This window comes from Chaetodon trifascialis, chromosome 9 (assembly GCF_039877785.1).
Source record: "Chaetodon trifascialis isolate fChaTrf1 chromosome 9, fChaTrf1.hap1, whole genome shotgun sequence".
Classification (NCBI taxonomy): domain Eukaryota; kingdom Metazoa; phylum Chordata; class Actinopteri; order Chaetodontiformes; family Chaetodontidae; genus Chaetodon; species Chaetodon trifascialis.
The window spans coordinates 920,203-944,653 of NC_092064.1; the positions used below are offsets into that span (position 1 = coordinate 920,203).

Consider the following 24,451-nt stretch of genomic DNA (forward strand, 5'->3'; position numbering starts at 1 on the left):
CTCCCAGGACCTCAACTGGGAGCTGAACATCAGCTCCCTCATCAAGAAAGCACAGCAGAGGATGTACTTCCTACGGCAGCTGAAGAAACTCAGTCTGCCAAAGACAATGATGGTGCACTTGTACAGAGCCGTTATTGAGTCCATCCTTACCTCCTCCATCACCATCTGGTACGCTGCTGCCACTGCCAAGGACAAGGGCAGACTGCACCGTGTCATTAGGTCTGCAGAGAAGGTGATCGACGGCAATCTCCTGTCTCTTCAGGACCTGTACAGCTCCAGGCCTTTGAGGCATGCAGGAAAGATTGTGGCTGATCCCTCCCACCCCGGACATAAACTCTTTGAGACACTCCCCTCTGACAGGAGGCTGCGATCCATCAGGACCAAAACCTCACGCCACAAGAACAGTTTTTTTCCCATCTGCAGTCAGCCTTATCTACAAGGCCCGGAACCCCCCGACACTCTTCACACTCCACCTCTGCCTCTACTTGTCACATTGACATTGACATTGCTATAAACCTATGCGTTACATTAACACTCTGCCTGGAGTCCCTTTTGAAAAAATAGACTGTGCTTCTGGGTGGGAACAGACTTGTGTATATATATTTATATTGTTATATTTTCTATTACTGTTATATTTTTCACTTATTGTTATACTTTTTACGTATTGTTATATTTTTTACTTTTTTAATAGCTTCTTTTTAATAGATGTTTCATGCACCAACCTCACCAAAGCAAATTCCTCATATGTGTAAAATCATACTTGGCAATAAAGCTTTTTCTGATTTTGATTATCAAGTCTTCAGCAGTTAATTAGCGTCTTTTAGACTATTTGCAACAAAACATGCGCTTGTTCGGTGATCACGCCTCAATACTATAGCTACTTCAAGAGTGCTGCATCCCTCTGAAAGGTATTTTACAATTTTTGACTTTTCAGAGTCTGTTAAGTCTCTTTTTCACCATTTTGTCTGAGGAAAAGAAGCTGTCTAATAATTATGCACACTTTGATATAGGGTGCTGATAACTTTAGGCCACACCTTCCCTCATTACACAAATACCCATCACCTGATAAAGCTTAAACTAGCATTCAAGTTTATATAGCTTAGAGGTGGAAAATATGCACGAAAATGACGATAAGGTCAAGATACTGACTTGTCTAATAATTGTGCACACAGTGTAGTTGTGTATATAGACTGAATTTTTCTTTTCCCACGGTTGCCATAATGATGACATTCAAAATTCAACAAAAAGCCTGATTTTGTCGCAACAAAACCTTTCAATATCATGGTTAGTTCATAGCATACCATCAGTTTAAACTTCAAAATGCATTGCATTATTACCTTACCTTATCTGATTACCATTTAATTAAGATGAAGAGAGAAACTACTTCTAATTAATGACAATGCATCCTCACCAGTGTAAACATCCCAGATCTTGATGCGACCATTGTTGAGGCCTGTTGCCAGTAGCATCTGGTCTTGGCCAAACTTGAAGCGGTGCCACTCGATGTTAACACAGCGGCTCTGCTTATCTGGCACTGAGGAGCCAAACGCTAAGCCCCAAACAATGTCACCACAGTCAATGGTGTGTTCACGGGGCTCACCAGCAGCTGGAATTACCTGGCCAGAGATTACCTGCCGGGGGTTTGAGGCATTGGTGCCCTCTCCACCATGGGCGATTGAACTAAAGCAACAGAGAATGGAGAAAGATACAAAAGGAGGTCAACAAGAGACAACGCTGCCAAGCAATCGAGCCTGACTGACACAGGGTTTCTCTACTACATCATACAGTAAGCTAAAGTTGTATACCTTGATAATGTGTTGGAGATGTGCTGGTTACAAACCACCTAAGAGCCTGTTGCCTGAAGCCCTTTTCAGCTCACCATGTATATGGAAATTCAGTATTTCCATATACATGGAAACACAGAGGGACTTTTAAAAACAGCTAGGTTTCAGAGAGGTTTCCTCTCCAGTTTTCAGAATAGACACACATGAGTTTAGGTGCTGAAGACACAGCCAAGGAGAGGAGAATAACACAGGTTGGCTGTGGTCAGCAGGACCACCACAGCGCAGTTATCACTTGCTGTGAGGCTGTAGTGGAAATTCATGTTTTGGCTTGGCATGGTTGAGGCCAAAACGAAAAAAACATGTACTAGTTAGCTGCAAAGTTTGGTATATTTTGCCACTACAGGAAAAAAAGAGCTAACCAACCACTGCCTGCTGTCTGGGAACAACAAGCACTTGCTCTACAGAAAATTTTTAAGTGTGGCTCTGAAAGTCTCACTTTGGACAGAAAAAGAGCCTGTTAAGAATGTGACACCAACACTACATAAATAGACCTATAATGACTTCTTCACCAAGTGAACAAATTATATATCAACTATTTCATGCAGTGTAACAACAGATTTGACCGTCTTATCTGCTTTCAAAAGCAGCTGTGAAAGCTTTCCTTGAACACTGCAAATGTAAGAACACTTCACGGCAATCAAATTTTACAGCAAAACACATAGTAGGAACATTCTCCAGGTGGTTTTCTAATGCTTCAAGACTTTTGCACATTGTCCTATCTGGCATGCAAATATGCACACCTAAAAGAATTCCTTTAAAACTGTGGGTAATTCATGTTTGAAAATAATTCTGTTCACTGCCCTCCTCCATAGAACAGGTCAACAAGTGGCATAATGTCAATTGACACAAGTTCAGGTTGCTGTGAAAGGAAAACTTTTCCAAGCAGCTTTGCACCATTACATTGTGGATTGTACAATGAGCAATGCTGAACTTCTCTCTTGCCTACACACAGAGCCGTGAGCTCACTTGCTGGCAAAAGCCTGCTAGATGCCACGCTTGGGTTGCATTTTTGCATCGCCACATCCTGTCAACCTGGTTGTCTACGCTTAAAGTAACCACTGGAAGACCAATCTCTGTGGAACTGTTCATAAACTAGCACTCTACACAGATGATGTTATTCTTATTCTGTTATTCTCAGCCTGAAACTTCTGTTCCAGCCCTCATCTCCACTACAGAGTTATTTGTTAAGTTCTCAGGTTACAAAATAAACTTTAACAAATCTGAAGCACTGCCGCTAGATGATTTTGGGGATAAAGGTGCATGCCTAACTTTCCCGTTAAATGGTCTGATTCCGGTTTCATGTATTTAGGTATACAGATCTGATGATGCCAACATGCTAACCAAAATAACTTGTGTAAGCTACATTTTTCTCCCATTCTGTCTTTAATTAAGGGTGACTTGCTCAGGTGGTTTGACCACCCCCCTCTCCTGGATGGGTAGAGTGAGTTTAATCAAAAGAATGTTCTCCCGAGAATCCTGTACCCAATGCACATGCTCCCTTTGAAGATAAACAACTGTTTTTTTCTGATATTGATAAATCTATTTCAAAATTTATCTGGCATAGGAAGAAACTGCATCTAAGTTTGAAAACACTTCAGCTACCTAGGAAGAGTGGTGGTCTCTCATTGCCCAACTTTAGACTTTATAATTGGGCATGTCATAGGCGTATAGTGTTTGGTTGGCTAAAACATTTTATAGATCCTACTCAGGAAACCCAAATTGATGCCTCTTATTATTTCCACTCAGCCTTACTGTTAATGAGAAGTCTTTGCTCCCAATCAAGGTCAAAAACAGCCACATTATGACACAATTAGAACATGGGGGAGGATTGTTAAGCTCACTCAAATTAAAGGTGCCAAACCAGCCCTTCACCCCATTATTCAGAACAAGGCATTTCCCCCAGGACTTGGTAAAAATATATTTCAGTGCTGGTATGAGCATGGTATTTGTTTGAGGGTGATAAATTGTCTTTTGAACAAGTAAGGGCGGCTGCATGGTGGTGCAGCAGGTAGTGCGCGTGCCGCAAGAAGGTTGCCGGTTCGATCCCCGGGCGGGGCCTTTCTGTGTGAAGTTTGCATGTTCTTCCCGTGCATGCGTGGGTTCTCTCCAGGCACTCCAGCTTCCTCCCACAGACCAAAAACATGCTCATTAGGTTAACTGGTGACTCTAAAATTGCCCCTAGGTGTGAGTGTGAGTGTGAGTGTGAATGGTTGTCTGTCTCTGTATGTTGCCCTGCGATCGACTGGCGACCAGTCCATGGTGTACCCCGCCTCTCGCCTATTGACAGCTGGGATAGGCTCCAGCCCCCCCGCAACCCCTGAAAGGGATAGGCGGTATAGAAAATGGATGGATGGACAAGTAAAGGCCAAATATGGTGTACCATATTTTCAACATTCTCCTCCTTGAACCGACACTCCTCCTTCAACCGACACCTTATCGTGCTGGAGGAGTTTGAGCACCCGGATGATCCTAGAGGCTATGTTGTCCAGGGCTTAATGCCCCTGGTAGGGTCTCCCAAGGCAAACAGGTTCTAGGTGACGGGTCAGACTAAGAGCAGTTCAAAAGCCCCTTATGACAGAGAAAAAACAAAGGAAGCGTACATTGCCCGGATTGGCGTCACCGGGGCCCCACCCTGGAGCCAGGCCTGGGGTTGGGGCTCGCTGGCGAGCGCCTGGTTGCCCACGGGACCCGGCCGGGCACAGCCCGAAGGAGTGACGTGGGCCCGCCTTCCCGTAGGCCCACCACCCACAGGAAGGATCAGAAGGGGCCGGTGCTATGTGGAATGGGTAGCAGTCGTGGGCGGGGGCCCCGACGACCCAAACCCTGGACAACGACTCTGGCTACGACTCTGGAACCCAACTCCTTGAGAGAGGCTGTTCTCTCTCAAGGTTCTCTCTCAAGGTCTCTAGGTCTCTCACTATTGTTTCGGCCTACGGGCCGAACAGTAGCGTAGAGTACCCGGCCTTCTTGGAGTCCCTGGGAGGGGTACTGGAAAGTGCTCCAACCGGGGACTCCATTGTTCTGCTGGGAGACTTCAATGCTCACGTGGGCAGCGACAGTGACAACTGGAGGGGTGTGATTGGGAGGAACGGCCTCCCCGATCTGAACCAGAGTGGTGTTCTGTTATTGGATTTCTGTGCTAGTCACAGTTTGTCCATAACGAACACCATGTTCAAGCATAAGCATAAGCGCCTGGTGGCCGGGTCTTTGCCCACGGGACCCGGCTGGGCACAGCCCGAAGGAGCGACGTGGGCCCACCTTCCCATAGGCCCACCACCTGCAGGAAGGATCAGAAGGGGCCGGTGCTATGTGATATGGGTGGCAGTCGTGGGCGGGGGCCCTGAAGACCCAAACCCTGGACAACGACTCTGGCTATGGGGACATGGAATGTCACCTCACTGTGGGGGAAAGAGCCTGAGCTGGTGCGGGAGGTTGAGCGGTACCAGCTAGAGATAGTCGGGCTCACCTCCACGCACAGTCTGGGCTCTGGAGCCCAACTCCTTGAGAGAGGCTGGACTCTCTTCTACTCTGGAGTTGCCCGCGGTGAGAGGCGGCGAGCTGGTGTGGGCTTGCTTATAGCCCCCCAGCTCAGCCGCCATGTGTTGGAGTTCTCCCCGCTGAGCGAGAGGGTCGCTTCCCTGCGCCTTCGGGTCGGGGATAGGTCTCTCACTGTTGTTTCAGCCTATGGGCGGTGGAAGGAATACTTCGAGGATCTCCTCAATCCCTCTGTCATGTCTTCCGTAGAGGAAGCAGAGACTGGGGACTTGGAGGTCGATTCATTCATCACCGGGGCTGAAGTCACTGAGGCAGTTCGCAAGCTCCTCGGTGGCAAAGCGCCGGGGGTGGATGAGATCCGCCCTGAGTACCTCAAGTCTCTGGATGTTGTAGGACTGTCTTGGTTGACACACCTCTGCAGCATCGCATGGCAGACGGGGACAGTTACTCTGGACTGGCAGACTGGGGTGGTGGTCCCTCTTTTTAAAGAGGGGGACCGGAGGGTGTGTTCCAACTATCGGGGGATCACACTCCTCAGCCTCCCTGGGAAAGTCTATTCCAGGGTACTGGAGAGGAGAATCCGGCCGATAGTCGAACCCCGGATTCAAGAGGAACAATGCGGTTTTCGTCCTGGCCGTGGAACACTGGACAAGCTCTATACCCTCCATGAGGTGCTTAAGGGTTCATGGGAGTTTGCCCAACCAGTCCACATGTGCTTCGTGGACTTGGAGAAGGCATTCGACCGTGTCCCTCGCGTCATTCTGTGTGAGGTGCTCCAGGAGTATGGGGTTGGAGGCCCTCTGTTGAGGGCTGTAGAGTCCCTGTACAACCGGAGCAGGAGCTTGGTCCGTATTGCCGGCAGTAAGTCGGACCTGTTCCCGGTGCATGTTGGACTCCGGCAGGGCTCACCGGTTCTGTTCATCATTTTTATGGACAGGATTTCTAGGCGCAGCCAGGGGCCGGAGGGGGTTCGGTTCGGGGGCCGCCAGATTTCGTCTCTGCTTTTCGCGGATGATGTTGTCTTGTTGGCTACCTCGAGCCAGGACCTTCAGCATGCGCTGGGGCGGTTCGCAGCCGAGTGTGAAGCAGATGGGATGAGAGTCAGCACCTCCAAGTCCGAGGCCATGGTTCTCGACCGGAAAAAGGTGGCTTGCTCCCTTCAGGTTGGGGGAGAGTTCCTGCCTCAAGTGGAGGAGTTTAAGTATCTTGGGATCCTGTTCTCGAGTGAGGGAAGGATGGAACGTGAGATTTCACAGGCGGATCGGTGCAGCGGCTGCAGTAATGCGGTCGCTGTATCGGTCTGTCGTGGTAAAGAAGGAGCTGAGCCGAAAGGCGAAGCTCTCGATTTACTGGTCAATCTATGTTCCTACCCTCACCTATAGTTATGAACTTTGGGTCATGACCAAAAGAACGAGGTCCCGGATACAAGCGGCTGAAATGAGTTTCCTCCGCAGGGTGGCGGGGCGCTCCCTTAGGGATAGGGTGAGGAGCTCTGTCACCTGGGAGGAGCTCAGAGTAGAGTCGCTGCTCCTCCGCATCGAGAGGAGTCAGCTGAGGTGGCTCGGGCATCTCTATCGGATGCCCCCTGGACGCCTCCCTAGGGAGGTGTTCCAGGCATGTCCCACCGGGAGGAGGCCCTGGGGAAGACCCAGGACACGCTGGGGTGACTATGTCACTCGGCTGGCCTGGGAACGCCTCGGGATCCCCCCGCAAGAGCTGGAGGAAGTGTCCGGGGAGAGGGAAGTCTGGGCGTCCCTGCTGAGACTGCTCCCCCCGCAACCCGGCCCCGGATAAGCGGAAGACAATGGATGGATGGATGGATCTAGTTGAATGTGATAACAATGTGTACTAGTCAGTGGAATAACTATTGGTTTCCATTTGTGATGACTGCTGACTGAGATAAGGGATGAGATTAAATAGATCCTGGAACTTAGCCTGGTCTGGAGCAGGCTAGCTCCACAGAATAAAACTCCATGGTAATTGATCCCATAACATGTCCCACTTTCCGCTATCCTGCTTTTGTGCAACCGGATCACGGATCAGATGAGCCAGGATCACCAACATATCCCGGCTTAATCCCTTATCCTAGTTTTGTGCAACGGGCCCCTGCTACTGATTGCTTGAAATGTTTTTGTACGGAGGTATTCCCCTCAGTTAGCCCTGTTATTTAGCAGATCTTTAACAGACACTATCTACTACTACAGACACACAGCCCAATCCAAACTGTCTTTTTTATCTAAGTTTCTGGAGAAAGTAATTTTATCCCAATTGATATCTTTTGATAATAACAAGTGTTTTTATTGGTTTTCAGTCTGGTTTTAGAGCACTTCATTCGCTACCAAGACAGCACTTGTTAAGGTTACTTATGACCGACCTACTTCTAACTGCAGACAGAGGTGGCTGCTGATTTTAGTTCTCTTAGTGGTTCTCAACTGCTATGGCTTTGGGACCCACCATCATCACTTAATGACAAGCCACAACCCAAATTGAGGAAAAAAGATGGCACTCTGCTTCATAAAAAATCCCCTTCAAAATAAAAGCACATGAATTATTTCTTAATATTTTTTTTTCCCAAGCAAAGGCCCGCAACCCACTGAAAATGGGTCCCACCAGTTGAGAATCACTGCTCTAGACCAGTGGTTCTCAACTGGTCTGGCTTCGGGACTCACCATCACCCCTTAATGACAAACCCCAACATGAATAGATGGCACTCCTCTGCTGCTGATGATGATGATTTTTTTTTCTTAAAGCTTCTTGGTTCATCTTTCACGAAATAAACTCTTAATTCACTGAGTAAAAAAGAGTATTTTCACTTCTAACTCAAGAATTATATCACTGGACATTATGACCAGATAGATTTAAGTATGTCAGACTTCAACAGATTTTGCTGGTAACAAAAAAAATGCAAATACCAGATAATGGAAATTCTGGTTGTGTGACACTTGTCCGTGATACAGTGCATTCAGTGCAGCACCCTGGCCCTATGGCAGCCGCTACGATAGTGCTACATTTTCTCACAATATTTTTTGTTACTGTAAGTGTCTGCTGACAACAGTAAGATCTGTTTTGTTTCACCAAAAAACAAAGTGTTATATCACTTTGACCAAAGCCACCAGAGTCCATTCACAGAAACAATTTTATCTATTTTATCTAATTTTGTTATTTTAAACACAATTCATTCAAATGCGACTAAAACAAAATAAAACTCACCAAAGCCTTCCTGGTTCATCTTTCCACTGTTCCAGAAATCATCATTAACTCTGGTTTGGTTGAAATAAATTCATAATTCACAGATTTTGGAGATGAGCAAGAGCAAGTAGATGTAAAGGAAGCAGTGCGGGAAACAGCATATGGTCCCATAACATTTAATACTTTCACATCTAACTCAGGCATTATCTTCACAAGACATTATGACAGGAGAGACTTAAATATGTTGGACTTCAAACAGATTGTCCTGGTAATAAAAAATAACTAACTAAAAAATAGTAATTACTGGACAAACTGAACCAGTAAAAACTGGCTTGGTGTCTCCTGTCTGTTATACAGTACTATCAATGCAACTGCCGCTGTGGTACCTTCTCCCCCAACACCAACTCACATTTGAATATAAATTTGAATTTAGAATACATGTTAACAGCTCAAGTCAGTGGTTGTGTATTACATAGTGGTTGTTCGTACAGGCATCAGAGATAGAAGCAGGCGGTGATCGAGAGAGCAACAGAGCCCAGGCCAGGCAGAGAGGGGAGAAGGAGGTGACTTGGTAAGCATTTCAACTGTGAGTTTTGAGAGTGTATTCCTGCTTAAAATATTACCATTCTTGATAGGATTAATAATTCATAATAGGTTCATGTTTATAGAGTATATAATGTTTCCATTTTCCCAATCAACCTACAACCCTGTTTAAGGTTCACAAGTTTTACACCAAAACATTAAGTTTGTTGTGGGTGAGATTTCCAATCTATCTATCTATCTATCTATCTATCTATCTATCTATCTATCTATCTATCTATAGGAACTGTAACTGTTACTGTAAAGCGGAAGAAGTAATGTGGAGACCCAATAAGGTTCTTCGCTGTTTGAACTCATCCATCCATCCATTGTCTATACCAGATTATCCCTTTACGGGGTTGCCGATCGCAGGGGCAACAGACATACAACCATTCACGCTCAAACTCACACCGAAGGACACCTTAGTCACCAATTAACCTAATGAACATGTTTTTGGTCTGTGGGAAGAAGCCGGAGTGCCCGGAGAGAACCCAAGCATGCACGGGAGGAACATGCAAACTTAACACAGACCCGACCCGGCGATCGAACCAGCGACCTTCTTGCTGTGAGGCACGCGCACTACCTGCTGCTCCACCGTGCCACCCGTTTGAACTCATAATAATAATAATAATAATAATTGTGAAAATGTAATTTCGAAGAAGGTTCCAGTAACTGCAGTTCTTGGACTTCTAAATATTACATGGATGACATGGGTAAGGTGAATAAAATGCCAAAATCCATCCATTTTCTATGCCGCTTATCCCTTTCAGGGTCGCGGGGGGGCTGGAGCCTATCTCAGCTGTCAATGGGCGGGAGGCGGGGTACACCCTGGACCGGTCGCCAGCCGATCGCAGGGCACATACACACAACAATTCACACTCACGCTCACACCTAGGGGCAATTTAGAGTCACCAATCAGCCTAACGAGCATGTTTCTGGTCTGTGGGAGGAAGCCGGAGTGCCCGGAGAGAACATACGCATGCACGGGAAGAACATGCAAACTTCACACAGAAAATCGAACGGGAATTGAACCTGCGACCTTCTTGCTGTGAGGCACGCGCACTACCTGCTGCGCCACCATGCAGCCCATGCCAAAATCTTTAAGGCCATAACCACATAAGTCATAATGTCAGTTTACAAGGATTTCAGATTCTTAACCAGTCTTAACTATTCAACAAAATCATGAACGTGTATGTTAATGTTCCATTAATTATGGTTCCTACATATAAGTAGTTCATTTCAGTTTTAAATGATACTTACAAGTTCTTCAGGCATTTTGTCCAGGGAATGAGCTTTACAATTCGATGCCCCTGCGACCAAGCAAAGTAGGAACCATTGGGTGCAAAGGCTACTGTCCAAGCCTCACGCCCAGACTTCTGATCAAAGGGAGCAACAGGCACCAGGAGCTCACCAATGAACTTAGCCTTACCTGGAAAAACAACAACACAGTTACTTCAGCAACACCTGACAGAATCACTGATTAACATGTTACAACCCCTCTGCTTATTCAGGCCTAGCCACAGGAATTCCAAATATCCCTAAGTAACCTCTTCACTCACACATGGGAGGGCTTGTCACTAATGCAGGCATCTGATTGGCTATCTGTGCTAACCAAACTATTTCTACAAAAACAGTGGGTGGGGAACATTACAAGGTAAACAGGTTTGATGCTCCATTATATAATGGATTATAACAATTACTGAAACACACACATGCATTTTAGCATTTATTAGACTGGTCAAGAAACTGTGTACAAAATAAACTAAGAGGGATATACTCTATATATCCACATTCTTGATCCATATTTAACTTCTTAATTTATTAATCTACACTTGCCCCAAGTCAATCTGAAAAGGACGGTCAGTCTCACACACACACACACACACACACACACACACACACACACACACACACACACACACACATATATACACAGCTCTGGAAAAAGTAAGAGACCACTGCAAATTTTTCTGAAATCAGCATTTCTACATGTATGACAACCAATCCATTCTAGTGTCTGTTGAATTCCAATACAGGCACACCTCATTCTACTTTATGAGTTACTGATTAGGTCATCACCTGAACCAAATCTTATTTAACGAGGAAAAGTATAAAAACCACTGCTGTGGGCATCACTATTCTCTTGCAATAGGACCAGCTGAATGGCAAAAACAGTGCTAGGAGTACCTCAAAAGTAATTTGAATCAAAAAATAACTATTGACCATGCCAAAAGAGTTGAAAAGAAAAGTTTTGAGTGATACATTCAGACTTTACTGGCAGAGGGATACAGTGAGCGTCAGGTCACTTCCATCCTTAAAATTTCAGGCAGTTCATGAGAACAAGGTCAAGCAGCAGACATTGGGGATAACAAAGCTTCAGACCACCAGAAGACAAAAACGACTCTCCACTGACCGGGATAACCGTCAACTCACTCAAATGTTACTCAGCAACCATAGAATGACATCAAGTGACCTATAAAAAAGAATGACAAACGGCAACTGGGGTGAAGTGCATGGCGAGAACGGTTCAAAACATTCCCCTAGGGGTAGGACTTAAGTCGTGTGAAGCTAGAAAAAAGCCCTTCATCAATGAGAAGCAAAGAAGAGCCAAGCTGAGGTTTGCAAAAGACCATAAGGATTGGACCTTAGAGGAGTGAATTAAGGTCACCTTCTCTGATGAGTCCAGTTTTCAGCTTTGCCCAACACCTTGTCATCCAATGGTTAGACAGAGACCTGGAGAGGCGTACAAGCCGGTGTCTCGCACCCACTGTGAAATTTGGTGGAGTATCCGTGATGATATGTGGGTGCTTCAGCAAGGCTGGAATTGGGAAGATTCGTCTTTGCGAAAGACGGATGAATCAAGCCATGTACAAGGTTATCCTAGAAGAAAACTTCATTCCTTCTGCTCTGACAATGTTCCCCAATTCTGAGGACTGTTTTTCCCAGCAGGACAATGCTACACAGCTAGGTCAATCAAGCTGTGGATGAAGGACCACCAGATGAAGACCCTGTCATGGCCAGCCCTATCTCCAGACGTGAGCCCCTTTAATAACCTCTGGAATGTGATCAAGGGGAAGATGGATCGTCACAAGTCATCAAACATAGCTGAGCTGCTTGAATTTTGTGCACCAGGAGTGGCATAAAGTCATTCAACAGCAATATGAAAGACTGGGGGAGAGCGTGCCAAGATGCATGAAAGCTGTGACTGAAAATCAGGGTTATTCCACCAAATACTGATTTCTGAGCTCTTCTTCAGTTAAAACATTAGTATTGTGTTGTTTAAAAATGAATATGAACTTATTTCTATATATACACACACATACACGTATACACACACACACACACACACGTATATATACACAGTGCATTCGAGAGTATTCACACCCCTTGATTTTCTCCACATTTTGTTATGTTGCAGCCTTTTTCCAAAATGGATTAAATTCCATTTTTGTCTCAACAATCTAGACACAATACCCCATAATGACAACGTGAAAAAGTTTTGTTTTTGTTTTTTTGTTTTTTTTTTGGGGGGGGGGGGGGGGGTGTTACTCATTTATTAAAAATAAAAAACTGAAATATTGCAGGTACATAAGTACTTTGTCCAGCACCACTGTCTATGTGCTATCCTCAGAAGGGAAAATTAGAAAAAACATATGGTGGATACAAACAAGTTGGACCCTTAAAAATGCAACTGCTGCAGTGTGGCAGCATTCAAACCCCAGCTGCTTGCCACTGATGTCAAGGGTGGTCCAGAAATACTTGCGTGTGACAAGCACACTGTCAGAGCAGATGAACCATGTCCTTGTACCATTTTGTATTTACCTTAGGCTACCTCTAGCTATTCTGTTTCGAATGTTGCTTAGAGAATGAAACTGTAATATGTAAAACATTTTTGTTATTGTGTGAAAATAATAATTCCAATAGACTTTATTTGCATAGCACCTTTGACAAGAAACGCAGCTCAGGACGCTTGACAACTAGGGATACACCGATCCGATTGGTATATTGGTATCGGTATCGGTCCCGATATTGATGAAAATTCTAGATTGGGTATCGGTGACAATGGACCCGATACATGGGGGCCAATCAATTCAGTCTAACGCTATGCTATAGGCGCTGTTAGTGGCGTCATGCACAAGCAACACGCAGTGCTGAAGCGCACATAACGTGTTTTGAAAACCGCATTGTTTTCAAAACAGAGCGAGCGAAAGGATCAGCTATCTGGAACTTTTTCAGACTATCTCAGCCTACAAACTCGACAGCTACTGTCAATACCTGCGCAGTAATTGTTCCGAGGGGCGGTGGTGAAACGCCAGGTTATAACACAACCAACTTAATCAAGCACCGACAGAGATTTCACGCCAGGGAGCACGCTGAGTTCACTGAACTGAATAAACAAAAAGGAGACGGTATGACACAGCTAACTTTGAAGGAGATGAAGGAGAGAGGTGAAAAATTTAAACCTAATAGTGTGCAGGCAACAAAAATCACGGAGAGGATGTCCCATGTCACTTTTAAGTTTAACTGCACACTGGCTGGATGAGAGTTACGTGCCACACAGTGCAATGCTCAATGCTACAAACTTCCGTGGGTCACACGCCAGCGATGCAATCGCAGCTACCCTGAAGGAAACGTTTGACGTACGTTGAGTAAAGTCCACGTGATTCTGAGGGCCAACGCCAGCAACATGCGAATGGCAATGGACAGCATGAGCGTGCGTAGTTTAGGCTGCGTTGCACATACAGTGCAGCTGGTTGTCAACGAGGGCCTACTATCACAGCGCTGTGAGTGATGCCGTTGCAAGTGGGAGACAGATGGTTGCACAAATTCCTAATTGCACTGACTGAAACAGTTGCACTTGTTATATTTTTTCCATGTTGTTTGACCAAGCAAGAGAAGCTATTGGTTTAAGATTGTTGTACTGGTGCACAGTTATTAAATAAATAACTCAGTACATTTATATCTGTTTGTTTAAAAAAAAAACAGGAAAGAAATGTTTAAGTCAAGTCTGATGCACAACAGAATAATCCCAGCCTTTTTCATACAATGAGACATACCATTTGTTATGTAATTCAGCACTGTCTTTCTGGATCAGTATCGGATCGACATCAGCTGATTACTAAACCTTAGATATCGGTATCAGTATCGGAGGTTAAAAAAGAGGATCGGTGCATCCCTATTGACAACAAAGAAATTACGTGCACTAAATCCAAAACTGGATACCACCCAACCCCTTCTTGCCCTCAGCAAAGCAATGTAAACACACAAGATAAGCAGTGAAATAGAGTTGCCCTTTTATGAACAATGTCAGGTGACAAGGTAAGTAAACTAGGCAAGCAAGAGGATGTATCAATGCTATTACTTTGTTGGTTGGAATAGCTATTTTTACAGTATAGAGGTAGTTTAGTAACATAAGTAATCCATATATAATACATAAATCAACAAATTTCTTGAAAGCAATTACTTTTTCTACCTTAAACATAAAAGAGCAACAATCCTTCTGAGAGCACCCTGAATTCAACACCCATGTAGAGGTTGCGTTAATGTCATGGCAACTGTAGATGCTGACTGTCATGCTTTGCAAGAGAAAGGGAGAAACACTGATTTTCTTTTGTTATAGTTGATGTGGAAATACAAGACTAGCGTGCCTAAGTTAGTTTGTGTGGACATGCTCGCAGTGATGGTAAAAGGCAAAGACAAATGCACTTAGATGGAATTGACACTCATTAGCGGAATTTGGGTGACCAGAAGTAGCTTTCACAAGACCATATTCTGACAGAAGCAATGTTATGTGTTGTGATGGAGTGCCTTGTTACTGCTGCAGAGCTGCTAGCACTGCATCAAAAAAATGTTCCAAATCGTCAGTTTGTCTCAAAGAATTCAGAGATAAAAGGAAATCGTGTTGGGGAACTCAGGGATAGCAAGTGGCTGTATGATTTTCCCTTCCCTTCATGGTAGACAAAGTACCTCATAGCTAAACCATTTAAAGTGAAATTAAATCTGCCATCTTCAATTACAATGTTGTGCATTGGGTAGGCTTGACTCTGCTCAGGACACCATTACTCCACAAAATCTTTACATAGCAAACTGTTGCTTGCTGCTATATTAATGTTCAAAAAAAAAAAAAAAAAGAGCCACACCAACCAGCAATGGCTCCCTCCTTGATAAGGTCAACCACTTCTATGCTCATTTCGACTGGGACAACAAACCAGTGATCAAAACGTCTCCCCACCCAAATGAACAGCCAATCACACTCTCCACTTATGATGTGCGTTCTGCACTCACCGGGTGAACGTCTGTAAGGCTACGGGCATACCCGGCCATGTGCTCAAGGCCTGTACAGAACAGCTGGCTGGGGTCTTCGCTTACATCTTCAACCTGTTACTGGCCGAGGCAGCAGTGCCCACGTGCCTCAAGACCAACACCATCATGCCAGTACCGAAGCACTCACCTGCAGTGGGCCTTAATGGGCCCCCCACACTGAACCCCCATCAGTTTGCCTATGGACCAAATAGGTCAACGGAGGATGCCATCTCCACGGCACTGCACTCCACCCTGACACACTTCAACAACAACAACACCTATGTGAGAATGCTGTTCATCAGCGTCAGCTCAGCATTCAACACAGTCATCCTGACATCCAAGTCTGTTAGGTTAGACAACCACACCACAGCCACCATGACCCTGAACACCGGTGTCCCACAGGGCTGTGTGTTGAGCCCTCTCCTCTACTCCCTCTTCACTCATGACAGCGTGCCTGTGCATGACTCTAACTCCATCATCAAGTTCACAGACGACACCATAGTGATAAACCTGATTAACAACAACAACGAGTCAGCCTGAGGGGATGAGGTTCAGGACAACAGGAAAACTAAAAGCTGCAGTCACAGCCCCATACACATTGACAAGGCTGAGGTTGAATGTGTCTCCAGCTTCTTATTCCTGGGCATCCAAATCTCCAGGGACCTCTCCAGGGGCCTTATTTATAAAACATTGCGTAGAATCCACACTTAAAGTGTGCGTACGCCCAAAAGCTGAGAATGGCGTACGGCAATAAATATTCGGATTTATAAAACCGTGCATACTCACACCTGCACGCAATCTTCCCTTTATAAATCACACTCCACCTGGAAGATTGCGCAGGTGGATTCACCTCACATCCCACCCCCGACACACCCACATTTTACCATGAATGGTCAATGCAAAGTACCTCATGAATGTCTTTGCATATAAATATGCCTGCTGATCAATGGCATTTTACGTTCGATCATGGCAGAGAAAAGAAAAAGAAATTTTACGCAGACTGATATCGAGGTGCTTGTGGGTGAAGTGGAGGCCAGAAAGGATATTTTGTTTGGTGGTCACAGTAATGGCATCACGAATAAAATTAAAAAAATGAGTGGCAGCACGTCGTCACCGCAGTAAATAGTTCCAGTGCCACAGAGTGTTCTGTGGCAGAAATTAAAAAGAAGTGGTCGGATGTGAAAGTGGAGGCCAAGAAGAAAGTGGCATGGCACCGTCGAAGCGCATCTGCTACTGGTGGGGGCAAGGGCGCACCCAAGCCCACACCACTGGATACCAAGATAGCCTTGATCCTTGGTACGGGATGGCGCGGTTCCGGCGGGTGGGTCTATCTAACACTGGGTCAAGTTCAGCACATAGATCCAGGAGCACCGCTCTAGGGAATCTAAATCAGCTAATTAGCCAGTCATCATCATGGGCCAGGAAATCTCTGTGGTCCCTAAAACTTCTCTCCATCCTGATCCTACCATTTGCGTGATCTTCCAGCAGTGCTAGCGCATCCATTGTGCAGCATTACGCACGAGTGTCACTGCACTATTTATATGCTTACTCAGCAAACTGAATGATTGTTACACACCTTGTCACAATTAGTACTAATCCATCAGTGTCATCCACCGCTCTGTATCATTTGAAGATGGAAGTATGATATATGAACATTGTGCATACGGTAGTAGGCCTAACGGCTCACTAAAGGAACACATCTATAACACTGCAGACTTGGGTGTTTATGATTACGCGGGTCTATAAGTCTGATATGTGATGACATTAAATGCATGAGATCAATCTGGCTTCAATTCACCACTTCACCATCTGCACCGCCAGTTCCCCGTCTCCAAAATGTTCCTACGCAAGCATCAAAATTGGCGTACCGGTGTGCACATTCTCACGCTAACTTTATTTTTATAAATCACAACCTTTGCGTAGGAAGTTGCATACACAACTTTCAAGCCCCATTTTGTGCGTAAGCGAGATTTATAAATGAGGCCCCTGGACCCTCAACTTCTCCGCCCTGGTAAAGAAGGCTCAACAGCGCCTCTACTTTCTGAAGAGACTGAAGTTAACCTGGCTCCCCAAATCCTAGTTAGACGTTAGACTTTTTTAGACTTAAGACAAATTTTATTGTCATTTGTGTGTGAGTGTGTAGTAACATGTACAGCTATGTCAAAAGTATGTTAAAACAAACAGCACAGTATTGTGATATATACAGCATGTGAAATAGAACAGTGAGTAGAATAACCAGTTGAAAAAAGCAACAGGAATATGCAGTAAGTTAAAAATAAGCAGCATAAATATATACTAAGGTTTTTTGTAGATCACTCAACACCTGAGATTGAGTTTTCTGACACTTGAGTTTTTTAGTTTTATACCTCATGCCAATTGAACTACTTGTATGTATTTATATTTTTGATATTATGACTATTTGCACTTCTGGTTAGATGCTAAACTGCATCGTTGTCTCTGTGCTGAACTCTGACAATGACAATAAAGTTGAATCTAATGTGATCTAAAATCTCATATGTATATAACTTTAAAACCTTTGCAGGCAAAACAAGCTAGCAACCATGTCAACTTTAACAAGTTAAGCAAACATGCTAAGCATTTTTACATTATTTAACCATTTAAAACAAGTGAGGAAAGCAAAGTTAATATGTAAACCTAATAAAAGCTACCATTGTTACCAGCCAGTAGTGACTAACATTTACATTTGAAAGCTACTGACATTATTCAAAGTTCCAGGCACATAAGTTGGAATGTCATGCAGCCTGCATGTGCTACCATGTGACATGACTTGAGGCTGCACAGCAAATTTCTGGAGTGGAAAAATCTGGGGTTAGACAAAAAAAGAGTGCGAGAGAGTAAGATTTTTGGAGTTTATTTTCTAAGTTAAACTACAGTTTGTGTTGGGGATACTCTTTGCTGGTGTAGCATTTCGGTGTTCATTCTCTGGGTGTTGAGGGGCTGGATTCAACACTTCTCAGGTGTTGAGTGATCTACAGTTTTGTTGCTGCGCTCACCAGTTTAGTCTTGGACTTTGTCGAGCGACAGGTAAAAGTGCTATTTTACCTCTCAAACTTGGTTAGGATGTGATGGACCTTCTGTCAGCGTAATGCTCGGAAGAACTAAGTTAGCTGCTGATGTTAAGGCTGGCCCCAAACTGGCGACCGTGCTGAATTTAACTCGATGGCTTCTTGTATCTCACTAGACATATATGATTGAAATTAACGTTATACCAGTACTTATCCTTCTGTGTGTATTAGTCAGTTAACGTTAGCTAGCGGCGATTCTTATTCTATCAACATATTAACTCAACATGTGTGTTAGGATCCTGTTTTATTTTGGTAGTCTTGTTCCTGTTTTATTTTGGTGGCGTTCCGTTGTGTCTTGTTTAATTTACTTCCTGTAGGTTTCCCACCTGTGTGATTGTGTCCACCTGTGTCTGTTTAGTTCCCCTCTATTTAAGTCTCTGTGTTTCTTTTGTCATTCCCCTTGCGTGTGGTTTTCTCGTTCCCCATTACTGCATTGCATTATAATTGCATCCATATTTCTTTTTCTGACTTAATGTCACCAAACTGGCACTTCACCATGCAGTGATGGCATGGCACCATAAAGCCAAACAAACAGAACTGTGCAGCACTGTTTTCAATGTGAATGCTGTAATGTATGTTTACACTTGTTTGCACTTTATTCAAAATTTGACTTGTTACACCAGTAAGTGTGCAGTAGAGATCGACCAGTATGGATTTTTCAGGGCTAATACCGATACCGATTATTAATAATCAAGTGAAACCGATAGCCGATATTTCGAAACGATATTCGTTTGCAGCAAAAATTTAAATTTTGATGTCAAAATTTAGAGTAACACACCTGGGATTAGAATGAATACAGTATACTGTTTGTTTCTTTTGTGTACACTGAAAAAAAGACCATAACTTTTTGTAAAATAACACAAACACAAAATCTTCATTGAAATGCCTTTAAGTTTCATTATTTTTAAAACAAAAAGTGCAGGGGCCTTCCAGCAACATCTCTTAAAACTCATTCAAATGAATAAATAGATAAAATAGCTCCCTGAATTTTTGAAACATCAACAAAATAAACTGAACTGAACTGTTCTGAAATTTGGGTCTGAGTTAGTACTCCTAATTCAGTAGCAGGAGACATGCCAGCACCACAGCTTTCATATCTTCGAGCTTGGAAAAGTGTTTTATTACACACGTTGAGTTGTAGACGCGACGGTAAATTTACTGATTGAAAATAAAACACACTGAGAATAATGTCCTCGACGTGTGCTCTCTGCCCGACTCATATCCCTGGACTTTACGAGGGACTAGGGCTGGGCCGATAGAACGATAGTGATATGTCTCGCAATAGACACATCATCAATATCAATATAAAATGCGTTCGATAAAGCATTCAATAATTTTTTTTTCTTCGTCGGAAGAAACCTGAAGTTGCGAAGCGAGGTTGGTTGCATGAACAAAGGCACTCGCTCTCAGGTAACTGAGCAACGTAGGGAGTAATCGCTTATCAGTGAGAGAGACACGCTAACACGGCAATCATGTAACATTATCAAGTTCGGTTGCGCCGTGTCGTTGTCACGTGTTTGATGCTCCGCGAGGAGTGAGATGAGAAATAGAAAGTGAGCGCTGCAGCGAGCGAAGAAATCGTCGATAAAACAGGGAAAGTCAGCTCGCCAGTAAGAAGTTTTTTGGATTTTAAAAGTCGGACCGTAGTCAGACCAATGTGGTCTGTAACTTATGCAAGACTTTCGTCCCCACCAAGACCAGTAATACCACAAACTTATTTAACCACCTTAGCCGCGCTCACTCTTTGGAGCGCAGCTGTATTCGCCAACGTCCAACAACATCTGCAACCGCAGGACCACCGCACAAGCAGCTGACCACCATGCAGAGGTATCTGCTTCAGTGCCTGATGACAAATCATCTAAAAGGCACGAAGACGTAACAGAGGCAGCAGCATATCATATGGCTAAAGACATGCTTCCGCTGAGCACTGTGGAGAAGCCAGGTTACAAACATCTCTTACATGTGCTTTTTTTTTTTCTTTCATAAACACACTTGCAATAAAATTATAATTGAATAGTTCAAGTATGTTTAGAGTAAGAAGAGTGACTAAAGTTGTTCATACGTCTAGGCTGGTTTTATAGTTCAGTCAGTGTTACTGTACTGTATATCATGTTTGTTTGTTTGTATGTTACAGATGTCAAGTCCACCTCAGTTTCTGCTATGTTTTCAAAACACTGCACATATTTGAAAACATTTTATTCACCAGAAGGTGAATCAGCTTGTGAACTTTCTGCACTAAACCTGCAGAAAAAAAAAGTTCTCAGGTTACTCTCTGTTTACATTTTTACACTTTTTTACATTTATTATTTGAGTGTTTTCCATGGTTGTGTTGACATTTCCTTTCTGCCTTGATAGCTGAGGGGATTATAATCAGAGGAAGGTTAAATGTAAAATAAAAATATTTACGTTGATGTATTTTTCTCCTGATCCTTATTTTAAATAGGTCATAAAAATATCAATAATTATCGATATCGACCAATATAAAACACTTATATCGCAATAGAGTTTTCAGCCATATCGCCCAGCCCTACAAGGGACAGGCAAAAAGATGATCATTTAACACCAGTAGTTACATTGCTGCATCATAGTGTAGTGAGAGCACAAGCGCTGAGGGAGAGGCGACTGTAAACAAACAAAGACACGTTAGCGTGCTGTACTGTTCAACTTATAGGCTAGAATAACCTCCGGTGTTGTTTATTGATAAACCAGGAGTCGCCCCACGGGCTGAGACACGTTAGGAGATTTATTATTTCCACAAAGTAACGGTAACCAAAGGGCCTATATTATTATTGTGCATCTGGCCACAGCTATAAAGCAATTGCGGCAGGTATAACGTAGTGGTGGGTCATCATGAAATACGCCTTGCTGAAGTTGTGAACAGTTTCATCTCCAGAGCCAAACAGCGGAATTCAGCAGGTTTTCCTCCCTTATACTTGCTATGGTCTACCTACCAGCATGTCGTTATATCTTTTTTTTTTTTATTATTAAGTAAGGAGCTTCAGGTCATGTTCACTTGCTTACGTCCTTTTTTTTTTTTTTTTTTTTTCATATGCCTGATGTGATTAGACGAGTAGGTTGGTGAAATGTCAACTCTGGGCTTGCATGTTATCACTGAAATTGATCATAAGGTTGTAGTATTTTTGAAACTTCATCATAGAGGGTTTTTATTGCAACTTCAACTGACTCTGTTGCCTTGCCTCTGCTGGATCACTGGAGCAGTTGTCTGCTTCTCCTTGTCTGTAGCGCTGCATGTAGAGGCTACAGTGTTGATTGGCTGTCACTGACTCACTTGTGCCATGTAGCCAATCAGTGAGGGCTGTGGGCGGGACATTGTTACACAGCCAAGAGTGGTGACTTCAAGTGGAGAGACGGCTGCATCAGAGCCAAAGGAGCGCAGTTTAAAATACATTAATTAATTTTAGCGGTGGAAAAAACGGCCGATGCTGATGATCAAAAAAATGCCGAATATCGGCTGATATTATCGGCCAGGCCGATAATTGGTCAATCCCTAGTGTGCAGCATGGATTGTTGAACACACTGTATGCACATTTGTGAAATAAAAATTTGTACTAAACATTATGGTGTGTTTTTGCAGCCATTTTCTCCTAAAACCTTTTTAGTGTTTTGTAATATTAACTCCATAAGTGTTAAATAAAACATATTTTCAAGTGTTGAATTTTAACACTTAAAAGAGTTCACATTAGAATTAACTCAAGGTGAGAGTTCTATTTTACTCTATATGGGATATACTCCACAAGAGTTCAGTTTTAACTCCTGAAAAGGGATAAAAGATCAACTCCTAGAGAGGAGTTACGTTAACTCTGTCCTAGAGTGAATTTGATGGTCTCACATGTACACTCAAATTGAGTTGATTTAAACTCACTGAGAGTTTATTCCAAAGGCCAGAATTTGCTCTGTGTGTTTGCAGCATTTCTCCTACATCCATAAACTAGTCTACAATTTGAATGTGATCCTGAACATAACTTGGCCCTTTCAGAGGGTAATATTATCCATTTTGAGGAGCTGTGATAGATTGCCTAAGAGTTCATTGTCAGCCAAAGGAAAATAGGAGAATGTTTAAATTATTTTCCAGGACAACACTATTTCTGTCATCTTACATGAGAATGACTAACTGTTTTGTTTTTTGGTTAACTGTTTTCCAGGTTTACCTGAACACATGGGAATCCTGGTAAGTATTTTGCTACAGAAAAAAAAGTTACAGACACTGAAAATAATGAAAAATAGAATTAGCTCAAATGGCGAACTGATGACCTTGTATTTTCATATTTAGGTCATTTCAACCAATTTTTAATGTCCGGTATTTGAAAAACAAAAGAATTTGATGCAATGCAAGTACCTAACCTACATGACAGACACACTACATGACATTCAAGTAATTTAGGTTAACCTATACATTCAAGGCCTGTGCGGTATATTGCCAGGTAACGTTTCGCATATGGGCACCCATGTAACCTAGTGTTGCATGAAGCAACATTATGAATCACCCACTGCTATTGTGTGGGGGAGGGACGGATCTGCATTGTGGTTTCAATTTAACGTAAGCATGAAGAGCGAAATGATAACACAATGACTAACCATACTATACTTTTATATACTGGCTAGAGTTTATGGGTTTGTTAAACCAAGTGATGTACTCAATTCCAGGCTCAGACCACAAGAGTCTGGGACAAATCATCACCAATTCACCCCTCCCAACAATTGGAAGAGAAATCTGGTCTGGGACATTCGTCAGTGCCGATGTTCAGGCAAGATTATCTGGTAATCTGAGAGGTTAACAGATCCAGTCGTAAACATCCCGAACTGCTCAAACTCATCACGGTGCCCCAATAATTTCAAATATGTTTGATATTTGGGAGACAACCCCTGTTCACTGTGTCTTCCCAACTATTTTCTAACCCAGACTTGTTTTGCCTTCTGCTTTTGATTTTTCTGACTGAAAAACATTAGCACAGCAAGTTGTGGACTACCTCTGTCTCCATTTTGTTATCTGCTTCCTCATGAGATCACATGAGGGCTTACATTGCCCTCTGGCACAATAATCTTAATAATAACCTGTATTATGTAGAGCTGAACATCTAATAGAAATAACATTGAAATTGAAATATGGCCAAGTGCAAAATCTAAAGCTGCAGTTTTTTTGATAAAGGTTAAACGTAACCAAACAGCATTATAATTAAGTACTCTAGTGCTACAGAGATGCCCTGGCCTACTAATCTTCTTCTCTAGATGTAAGGAAACATGTTTGTTTGGTACAGACCCCAACAAATGTCACATCATTGTGATTTTAATCGTTTTTTGTTTGTTTGTTTGTTTGTTTTTCTTAATTTTTGTGAAAAATTATCATCATGAATCATGTCGCAATCACAGTATATAAAGTAATGGCAATACGATTTTTTTTTTTTACCATGTCGTGCAGCCCCATGCAGTGTGTGATGCGCCATTATTTTCCAATCTTTTTGAGTGTGCTTGTTTGAGATTAGAGAACACATCTGTGAGGTGTTTCCTTGTGTGCGTGACGCAACCCACTTGCAAAATCAGTTAGGATTTTAAAACCTCTGCCCAGCATTTGCAGAAAGTGCGTGTACAATTTAACAGACAAACTGCCTCAGACAATGAAATAGAGCGACGATAAACTGTGACGCTTGCTGTTGTGCTACATGAGGAGATTCAGTATAACGCTGAGCAGCAAGCACATGCAGAAAATTCACGACTGTTACATAAAAACAATGGCGCGGTGAAGGTTCCCTCGAACTGATTAAAATAGCTGTATTGTAGTGAAAGATCGTGAAAGATTTAAGATAAATGGTACGTTATGCTTCGAGTTTTGTTGTCTGGCTCTCAGTGATATTTTTCAAGTTACGACGCACCGTTACACAGCTATTAACTTCGAAATGTATGAGGGCGATGTAATTTAGCGTCGTAATAACGTTCCCC

At 43.3% G+C, this 24,451-nt stretch overlaps 1 protein-coding gene across 1 annotated transcript in view; it reads right to left on the minus strand.

Moving 5' to 3' along the window:
• wsb1 (WD repeat and SOCS box containing 1) overlaps positions 1–24,451 on the minus strand; it is a 44,289-nt gene that overhangs the window by 19,350 nt on the left and 488 nt on the right. Inside the window, exons 2-3 of the mRNA XM_070970178.1 lie at positions 10,368–10,536; positions 1,412–1,680 (exon numbers count right to left, since the gene is read on the minus strand). Coding sequence (XP_070826279.1) covers positions 1,412–1,680; positions 10,368–10,536 — 438 coding nt within the window. The remainder of the gene's footprint in view (positions 1–1,411; positions 1,681–10,367; positions 10,537–24,451) is intronic.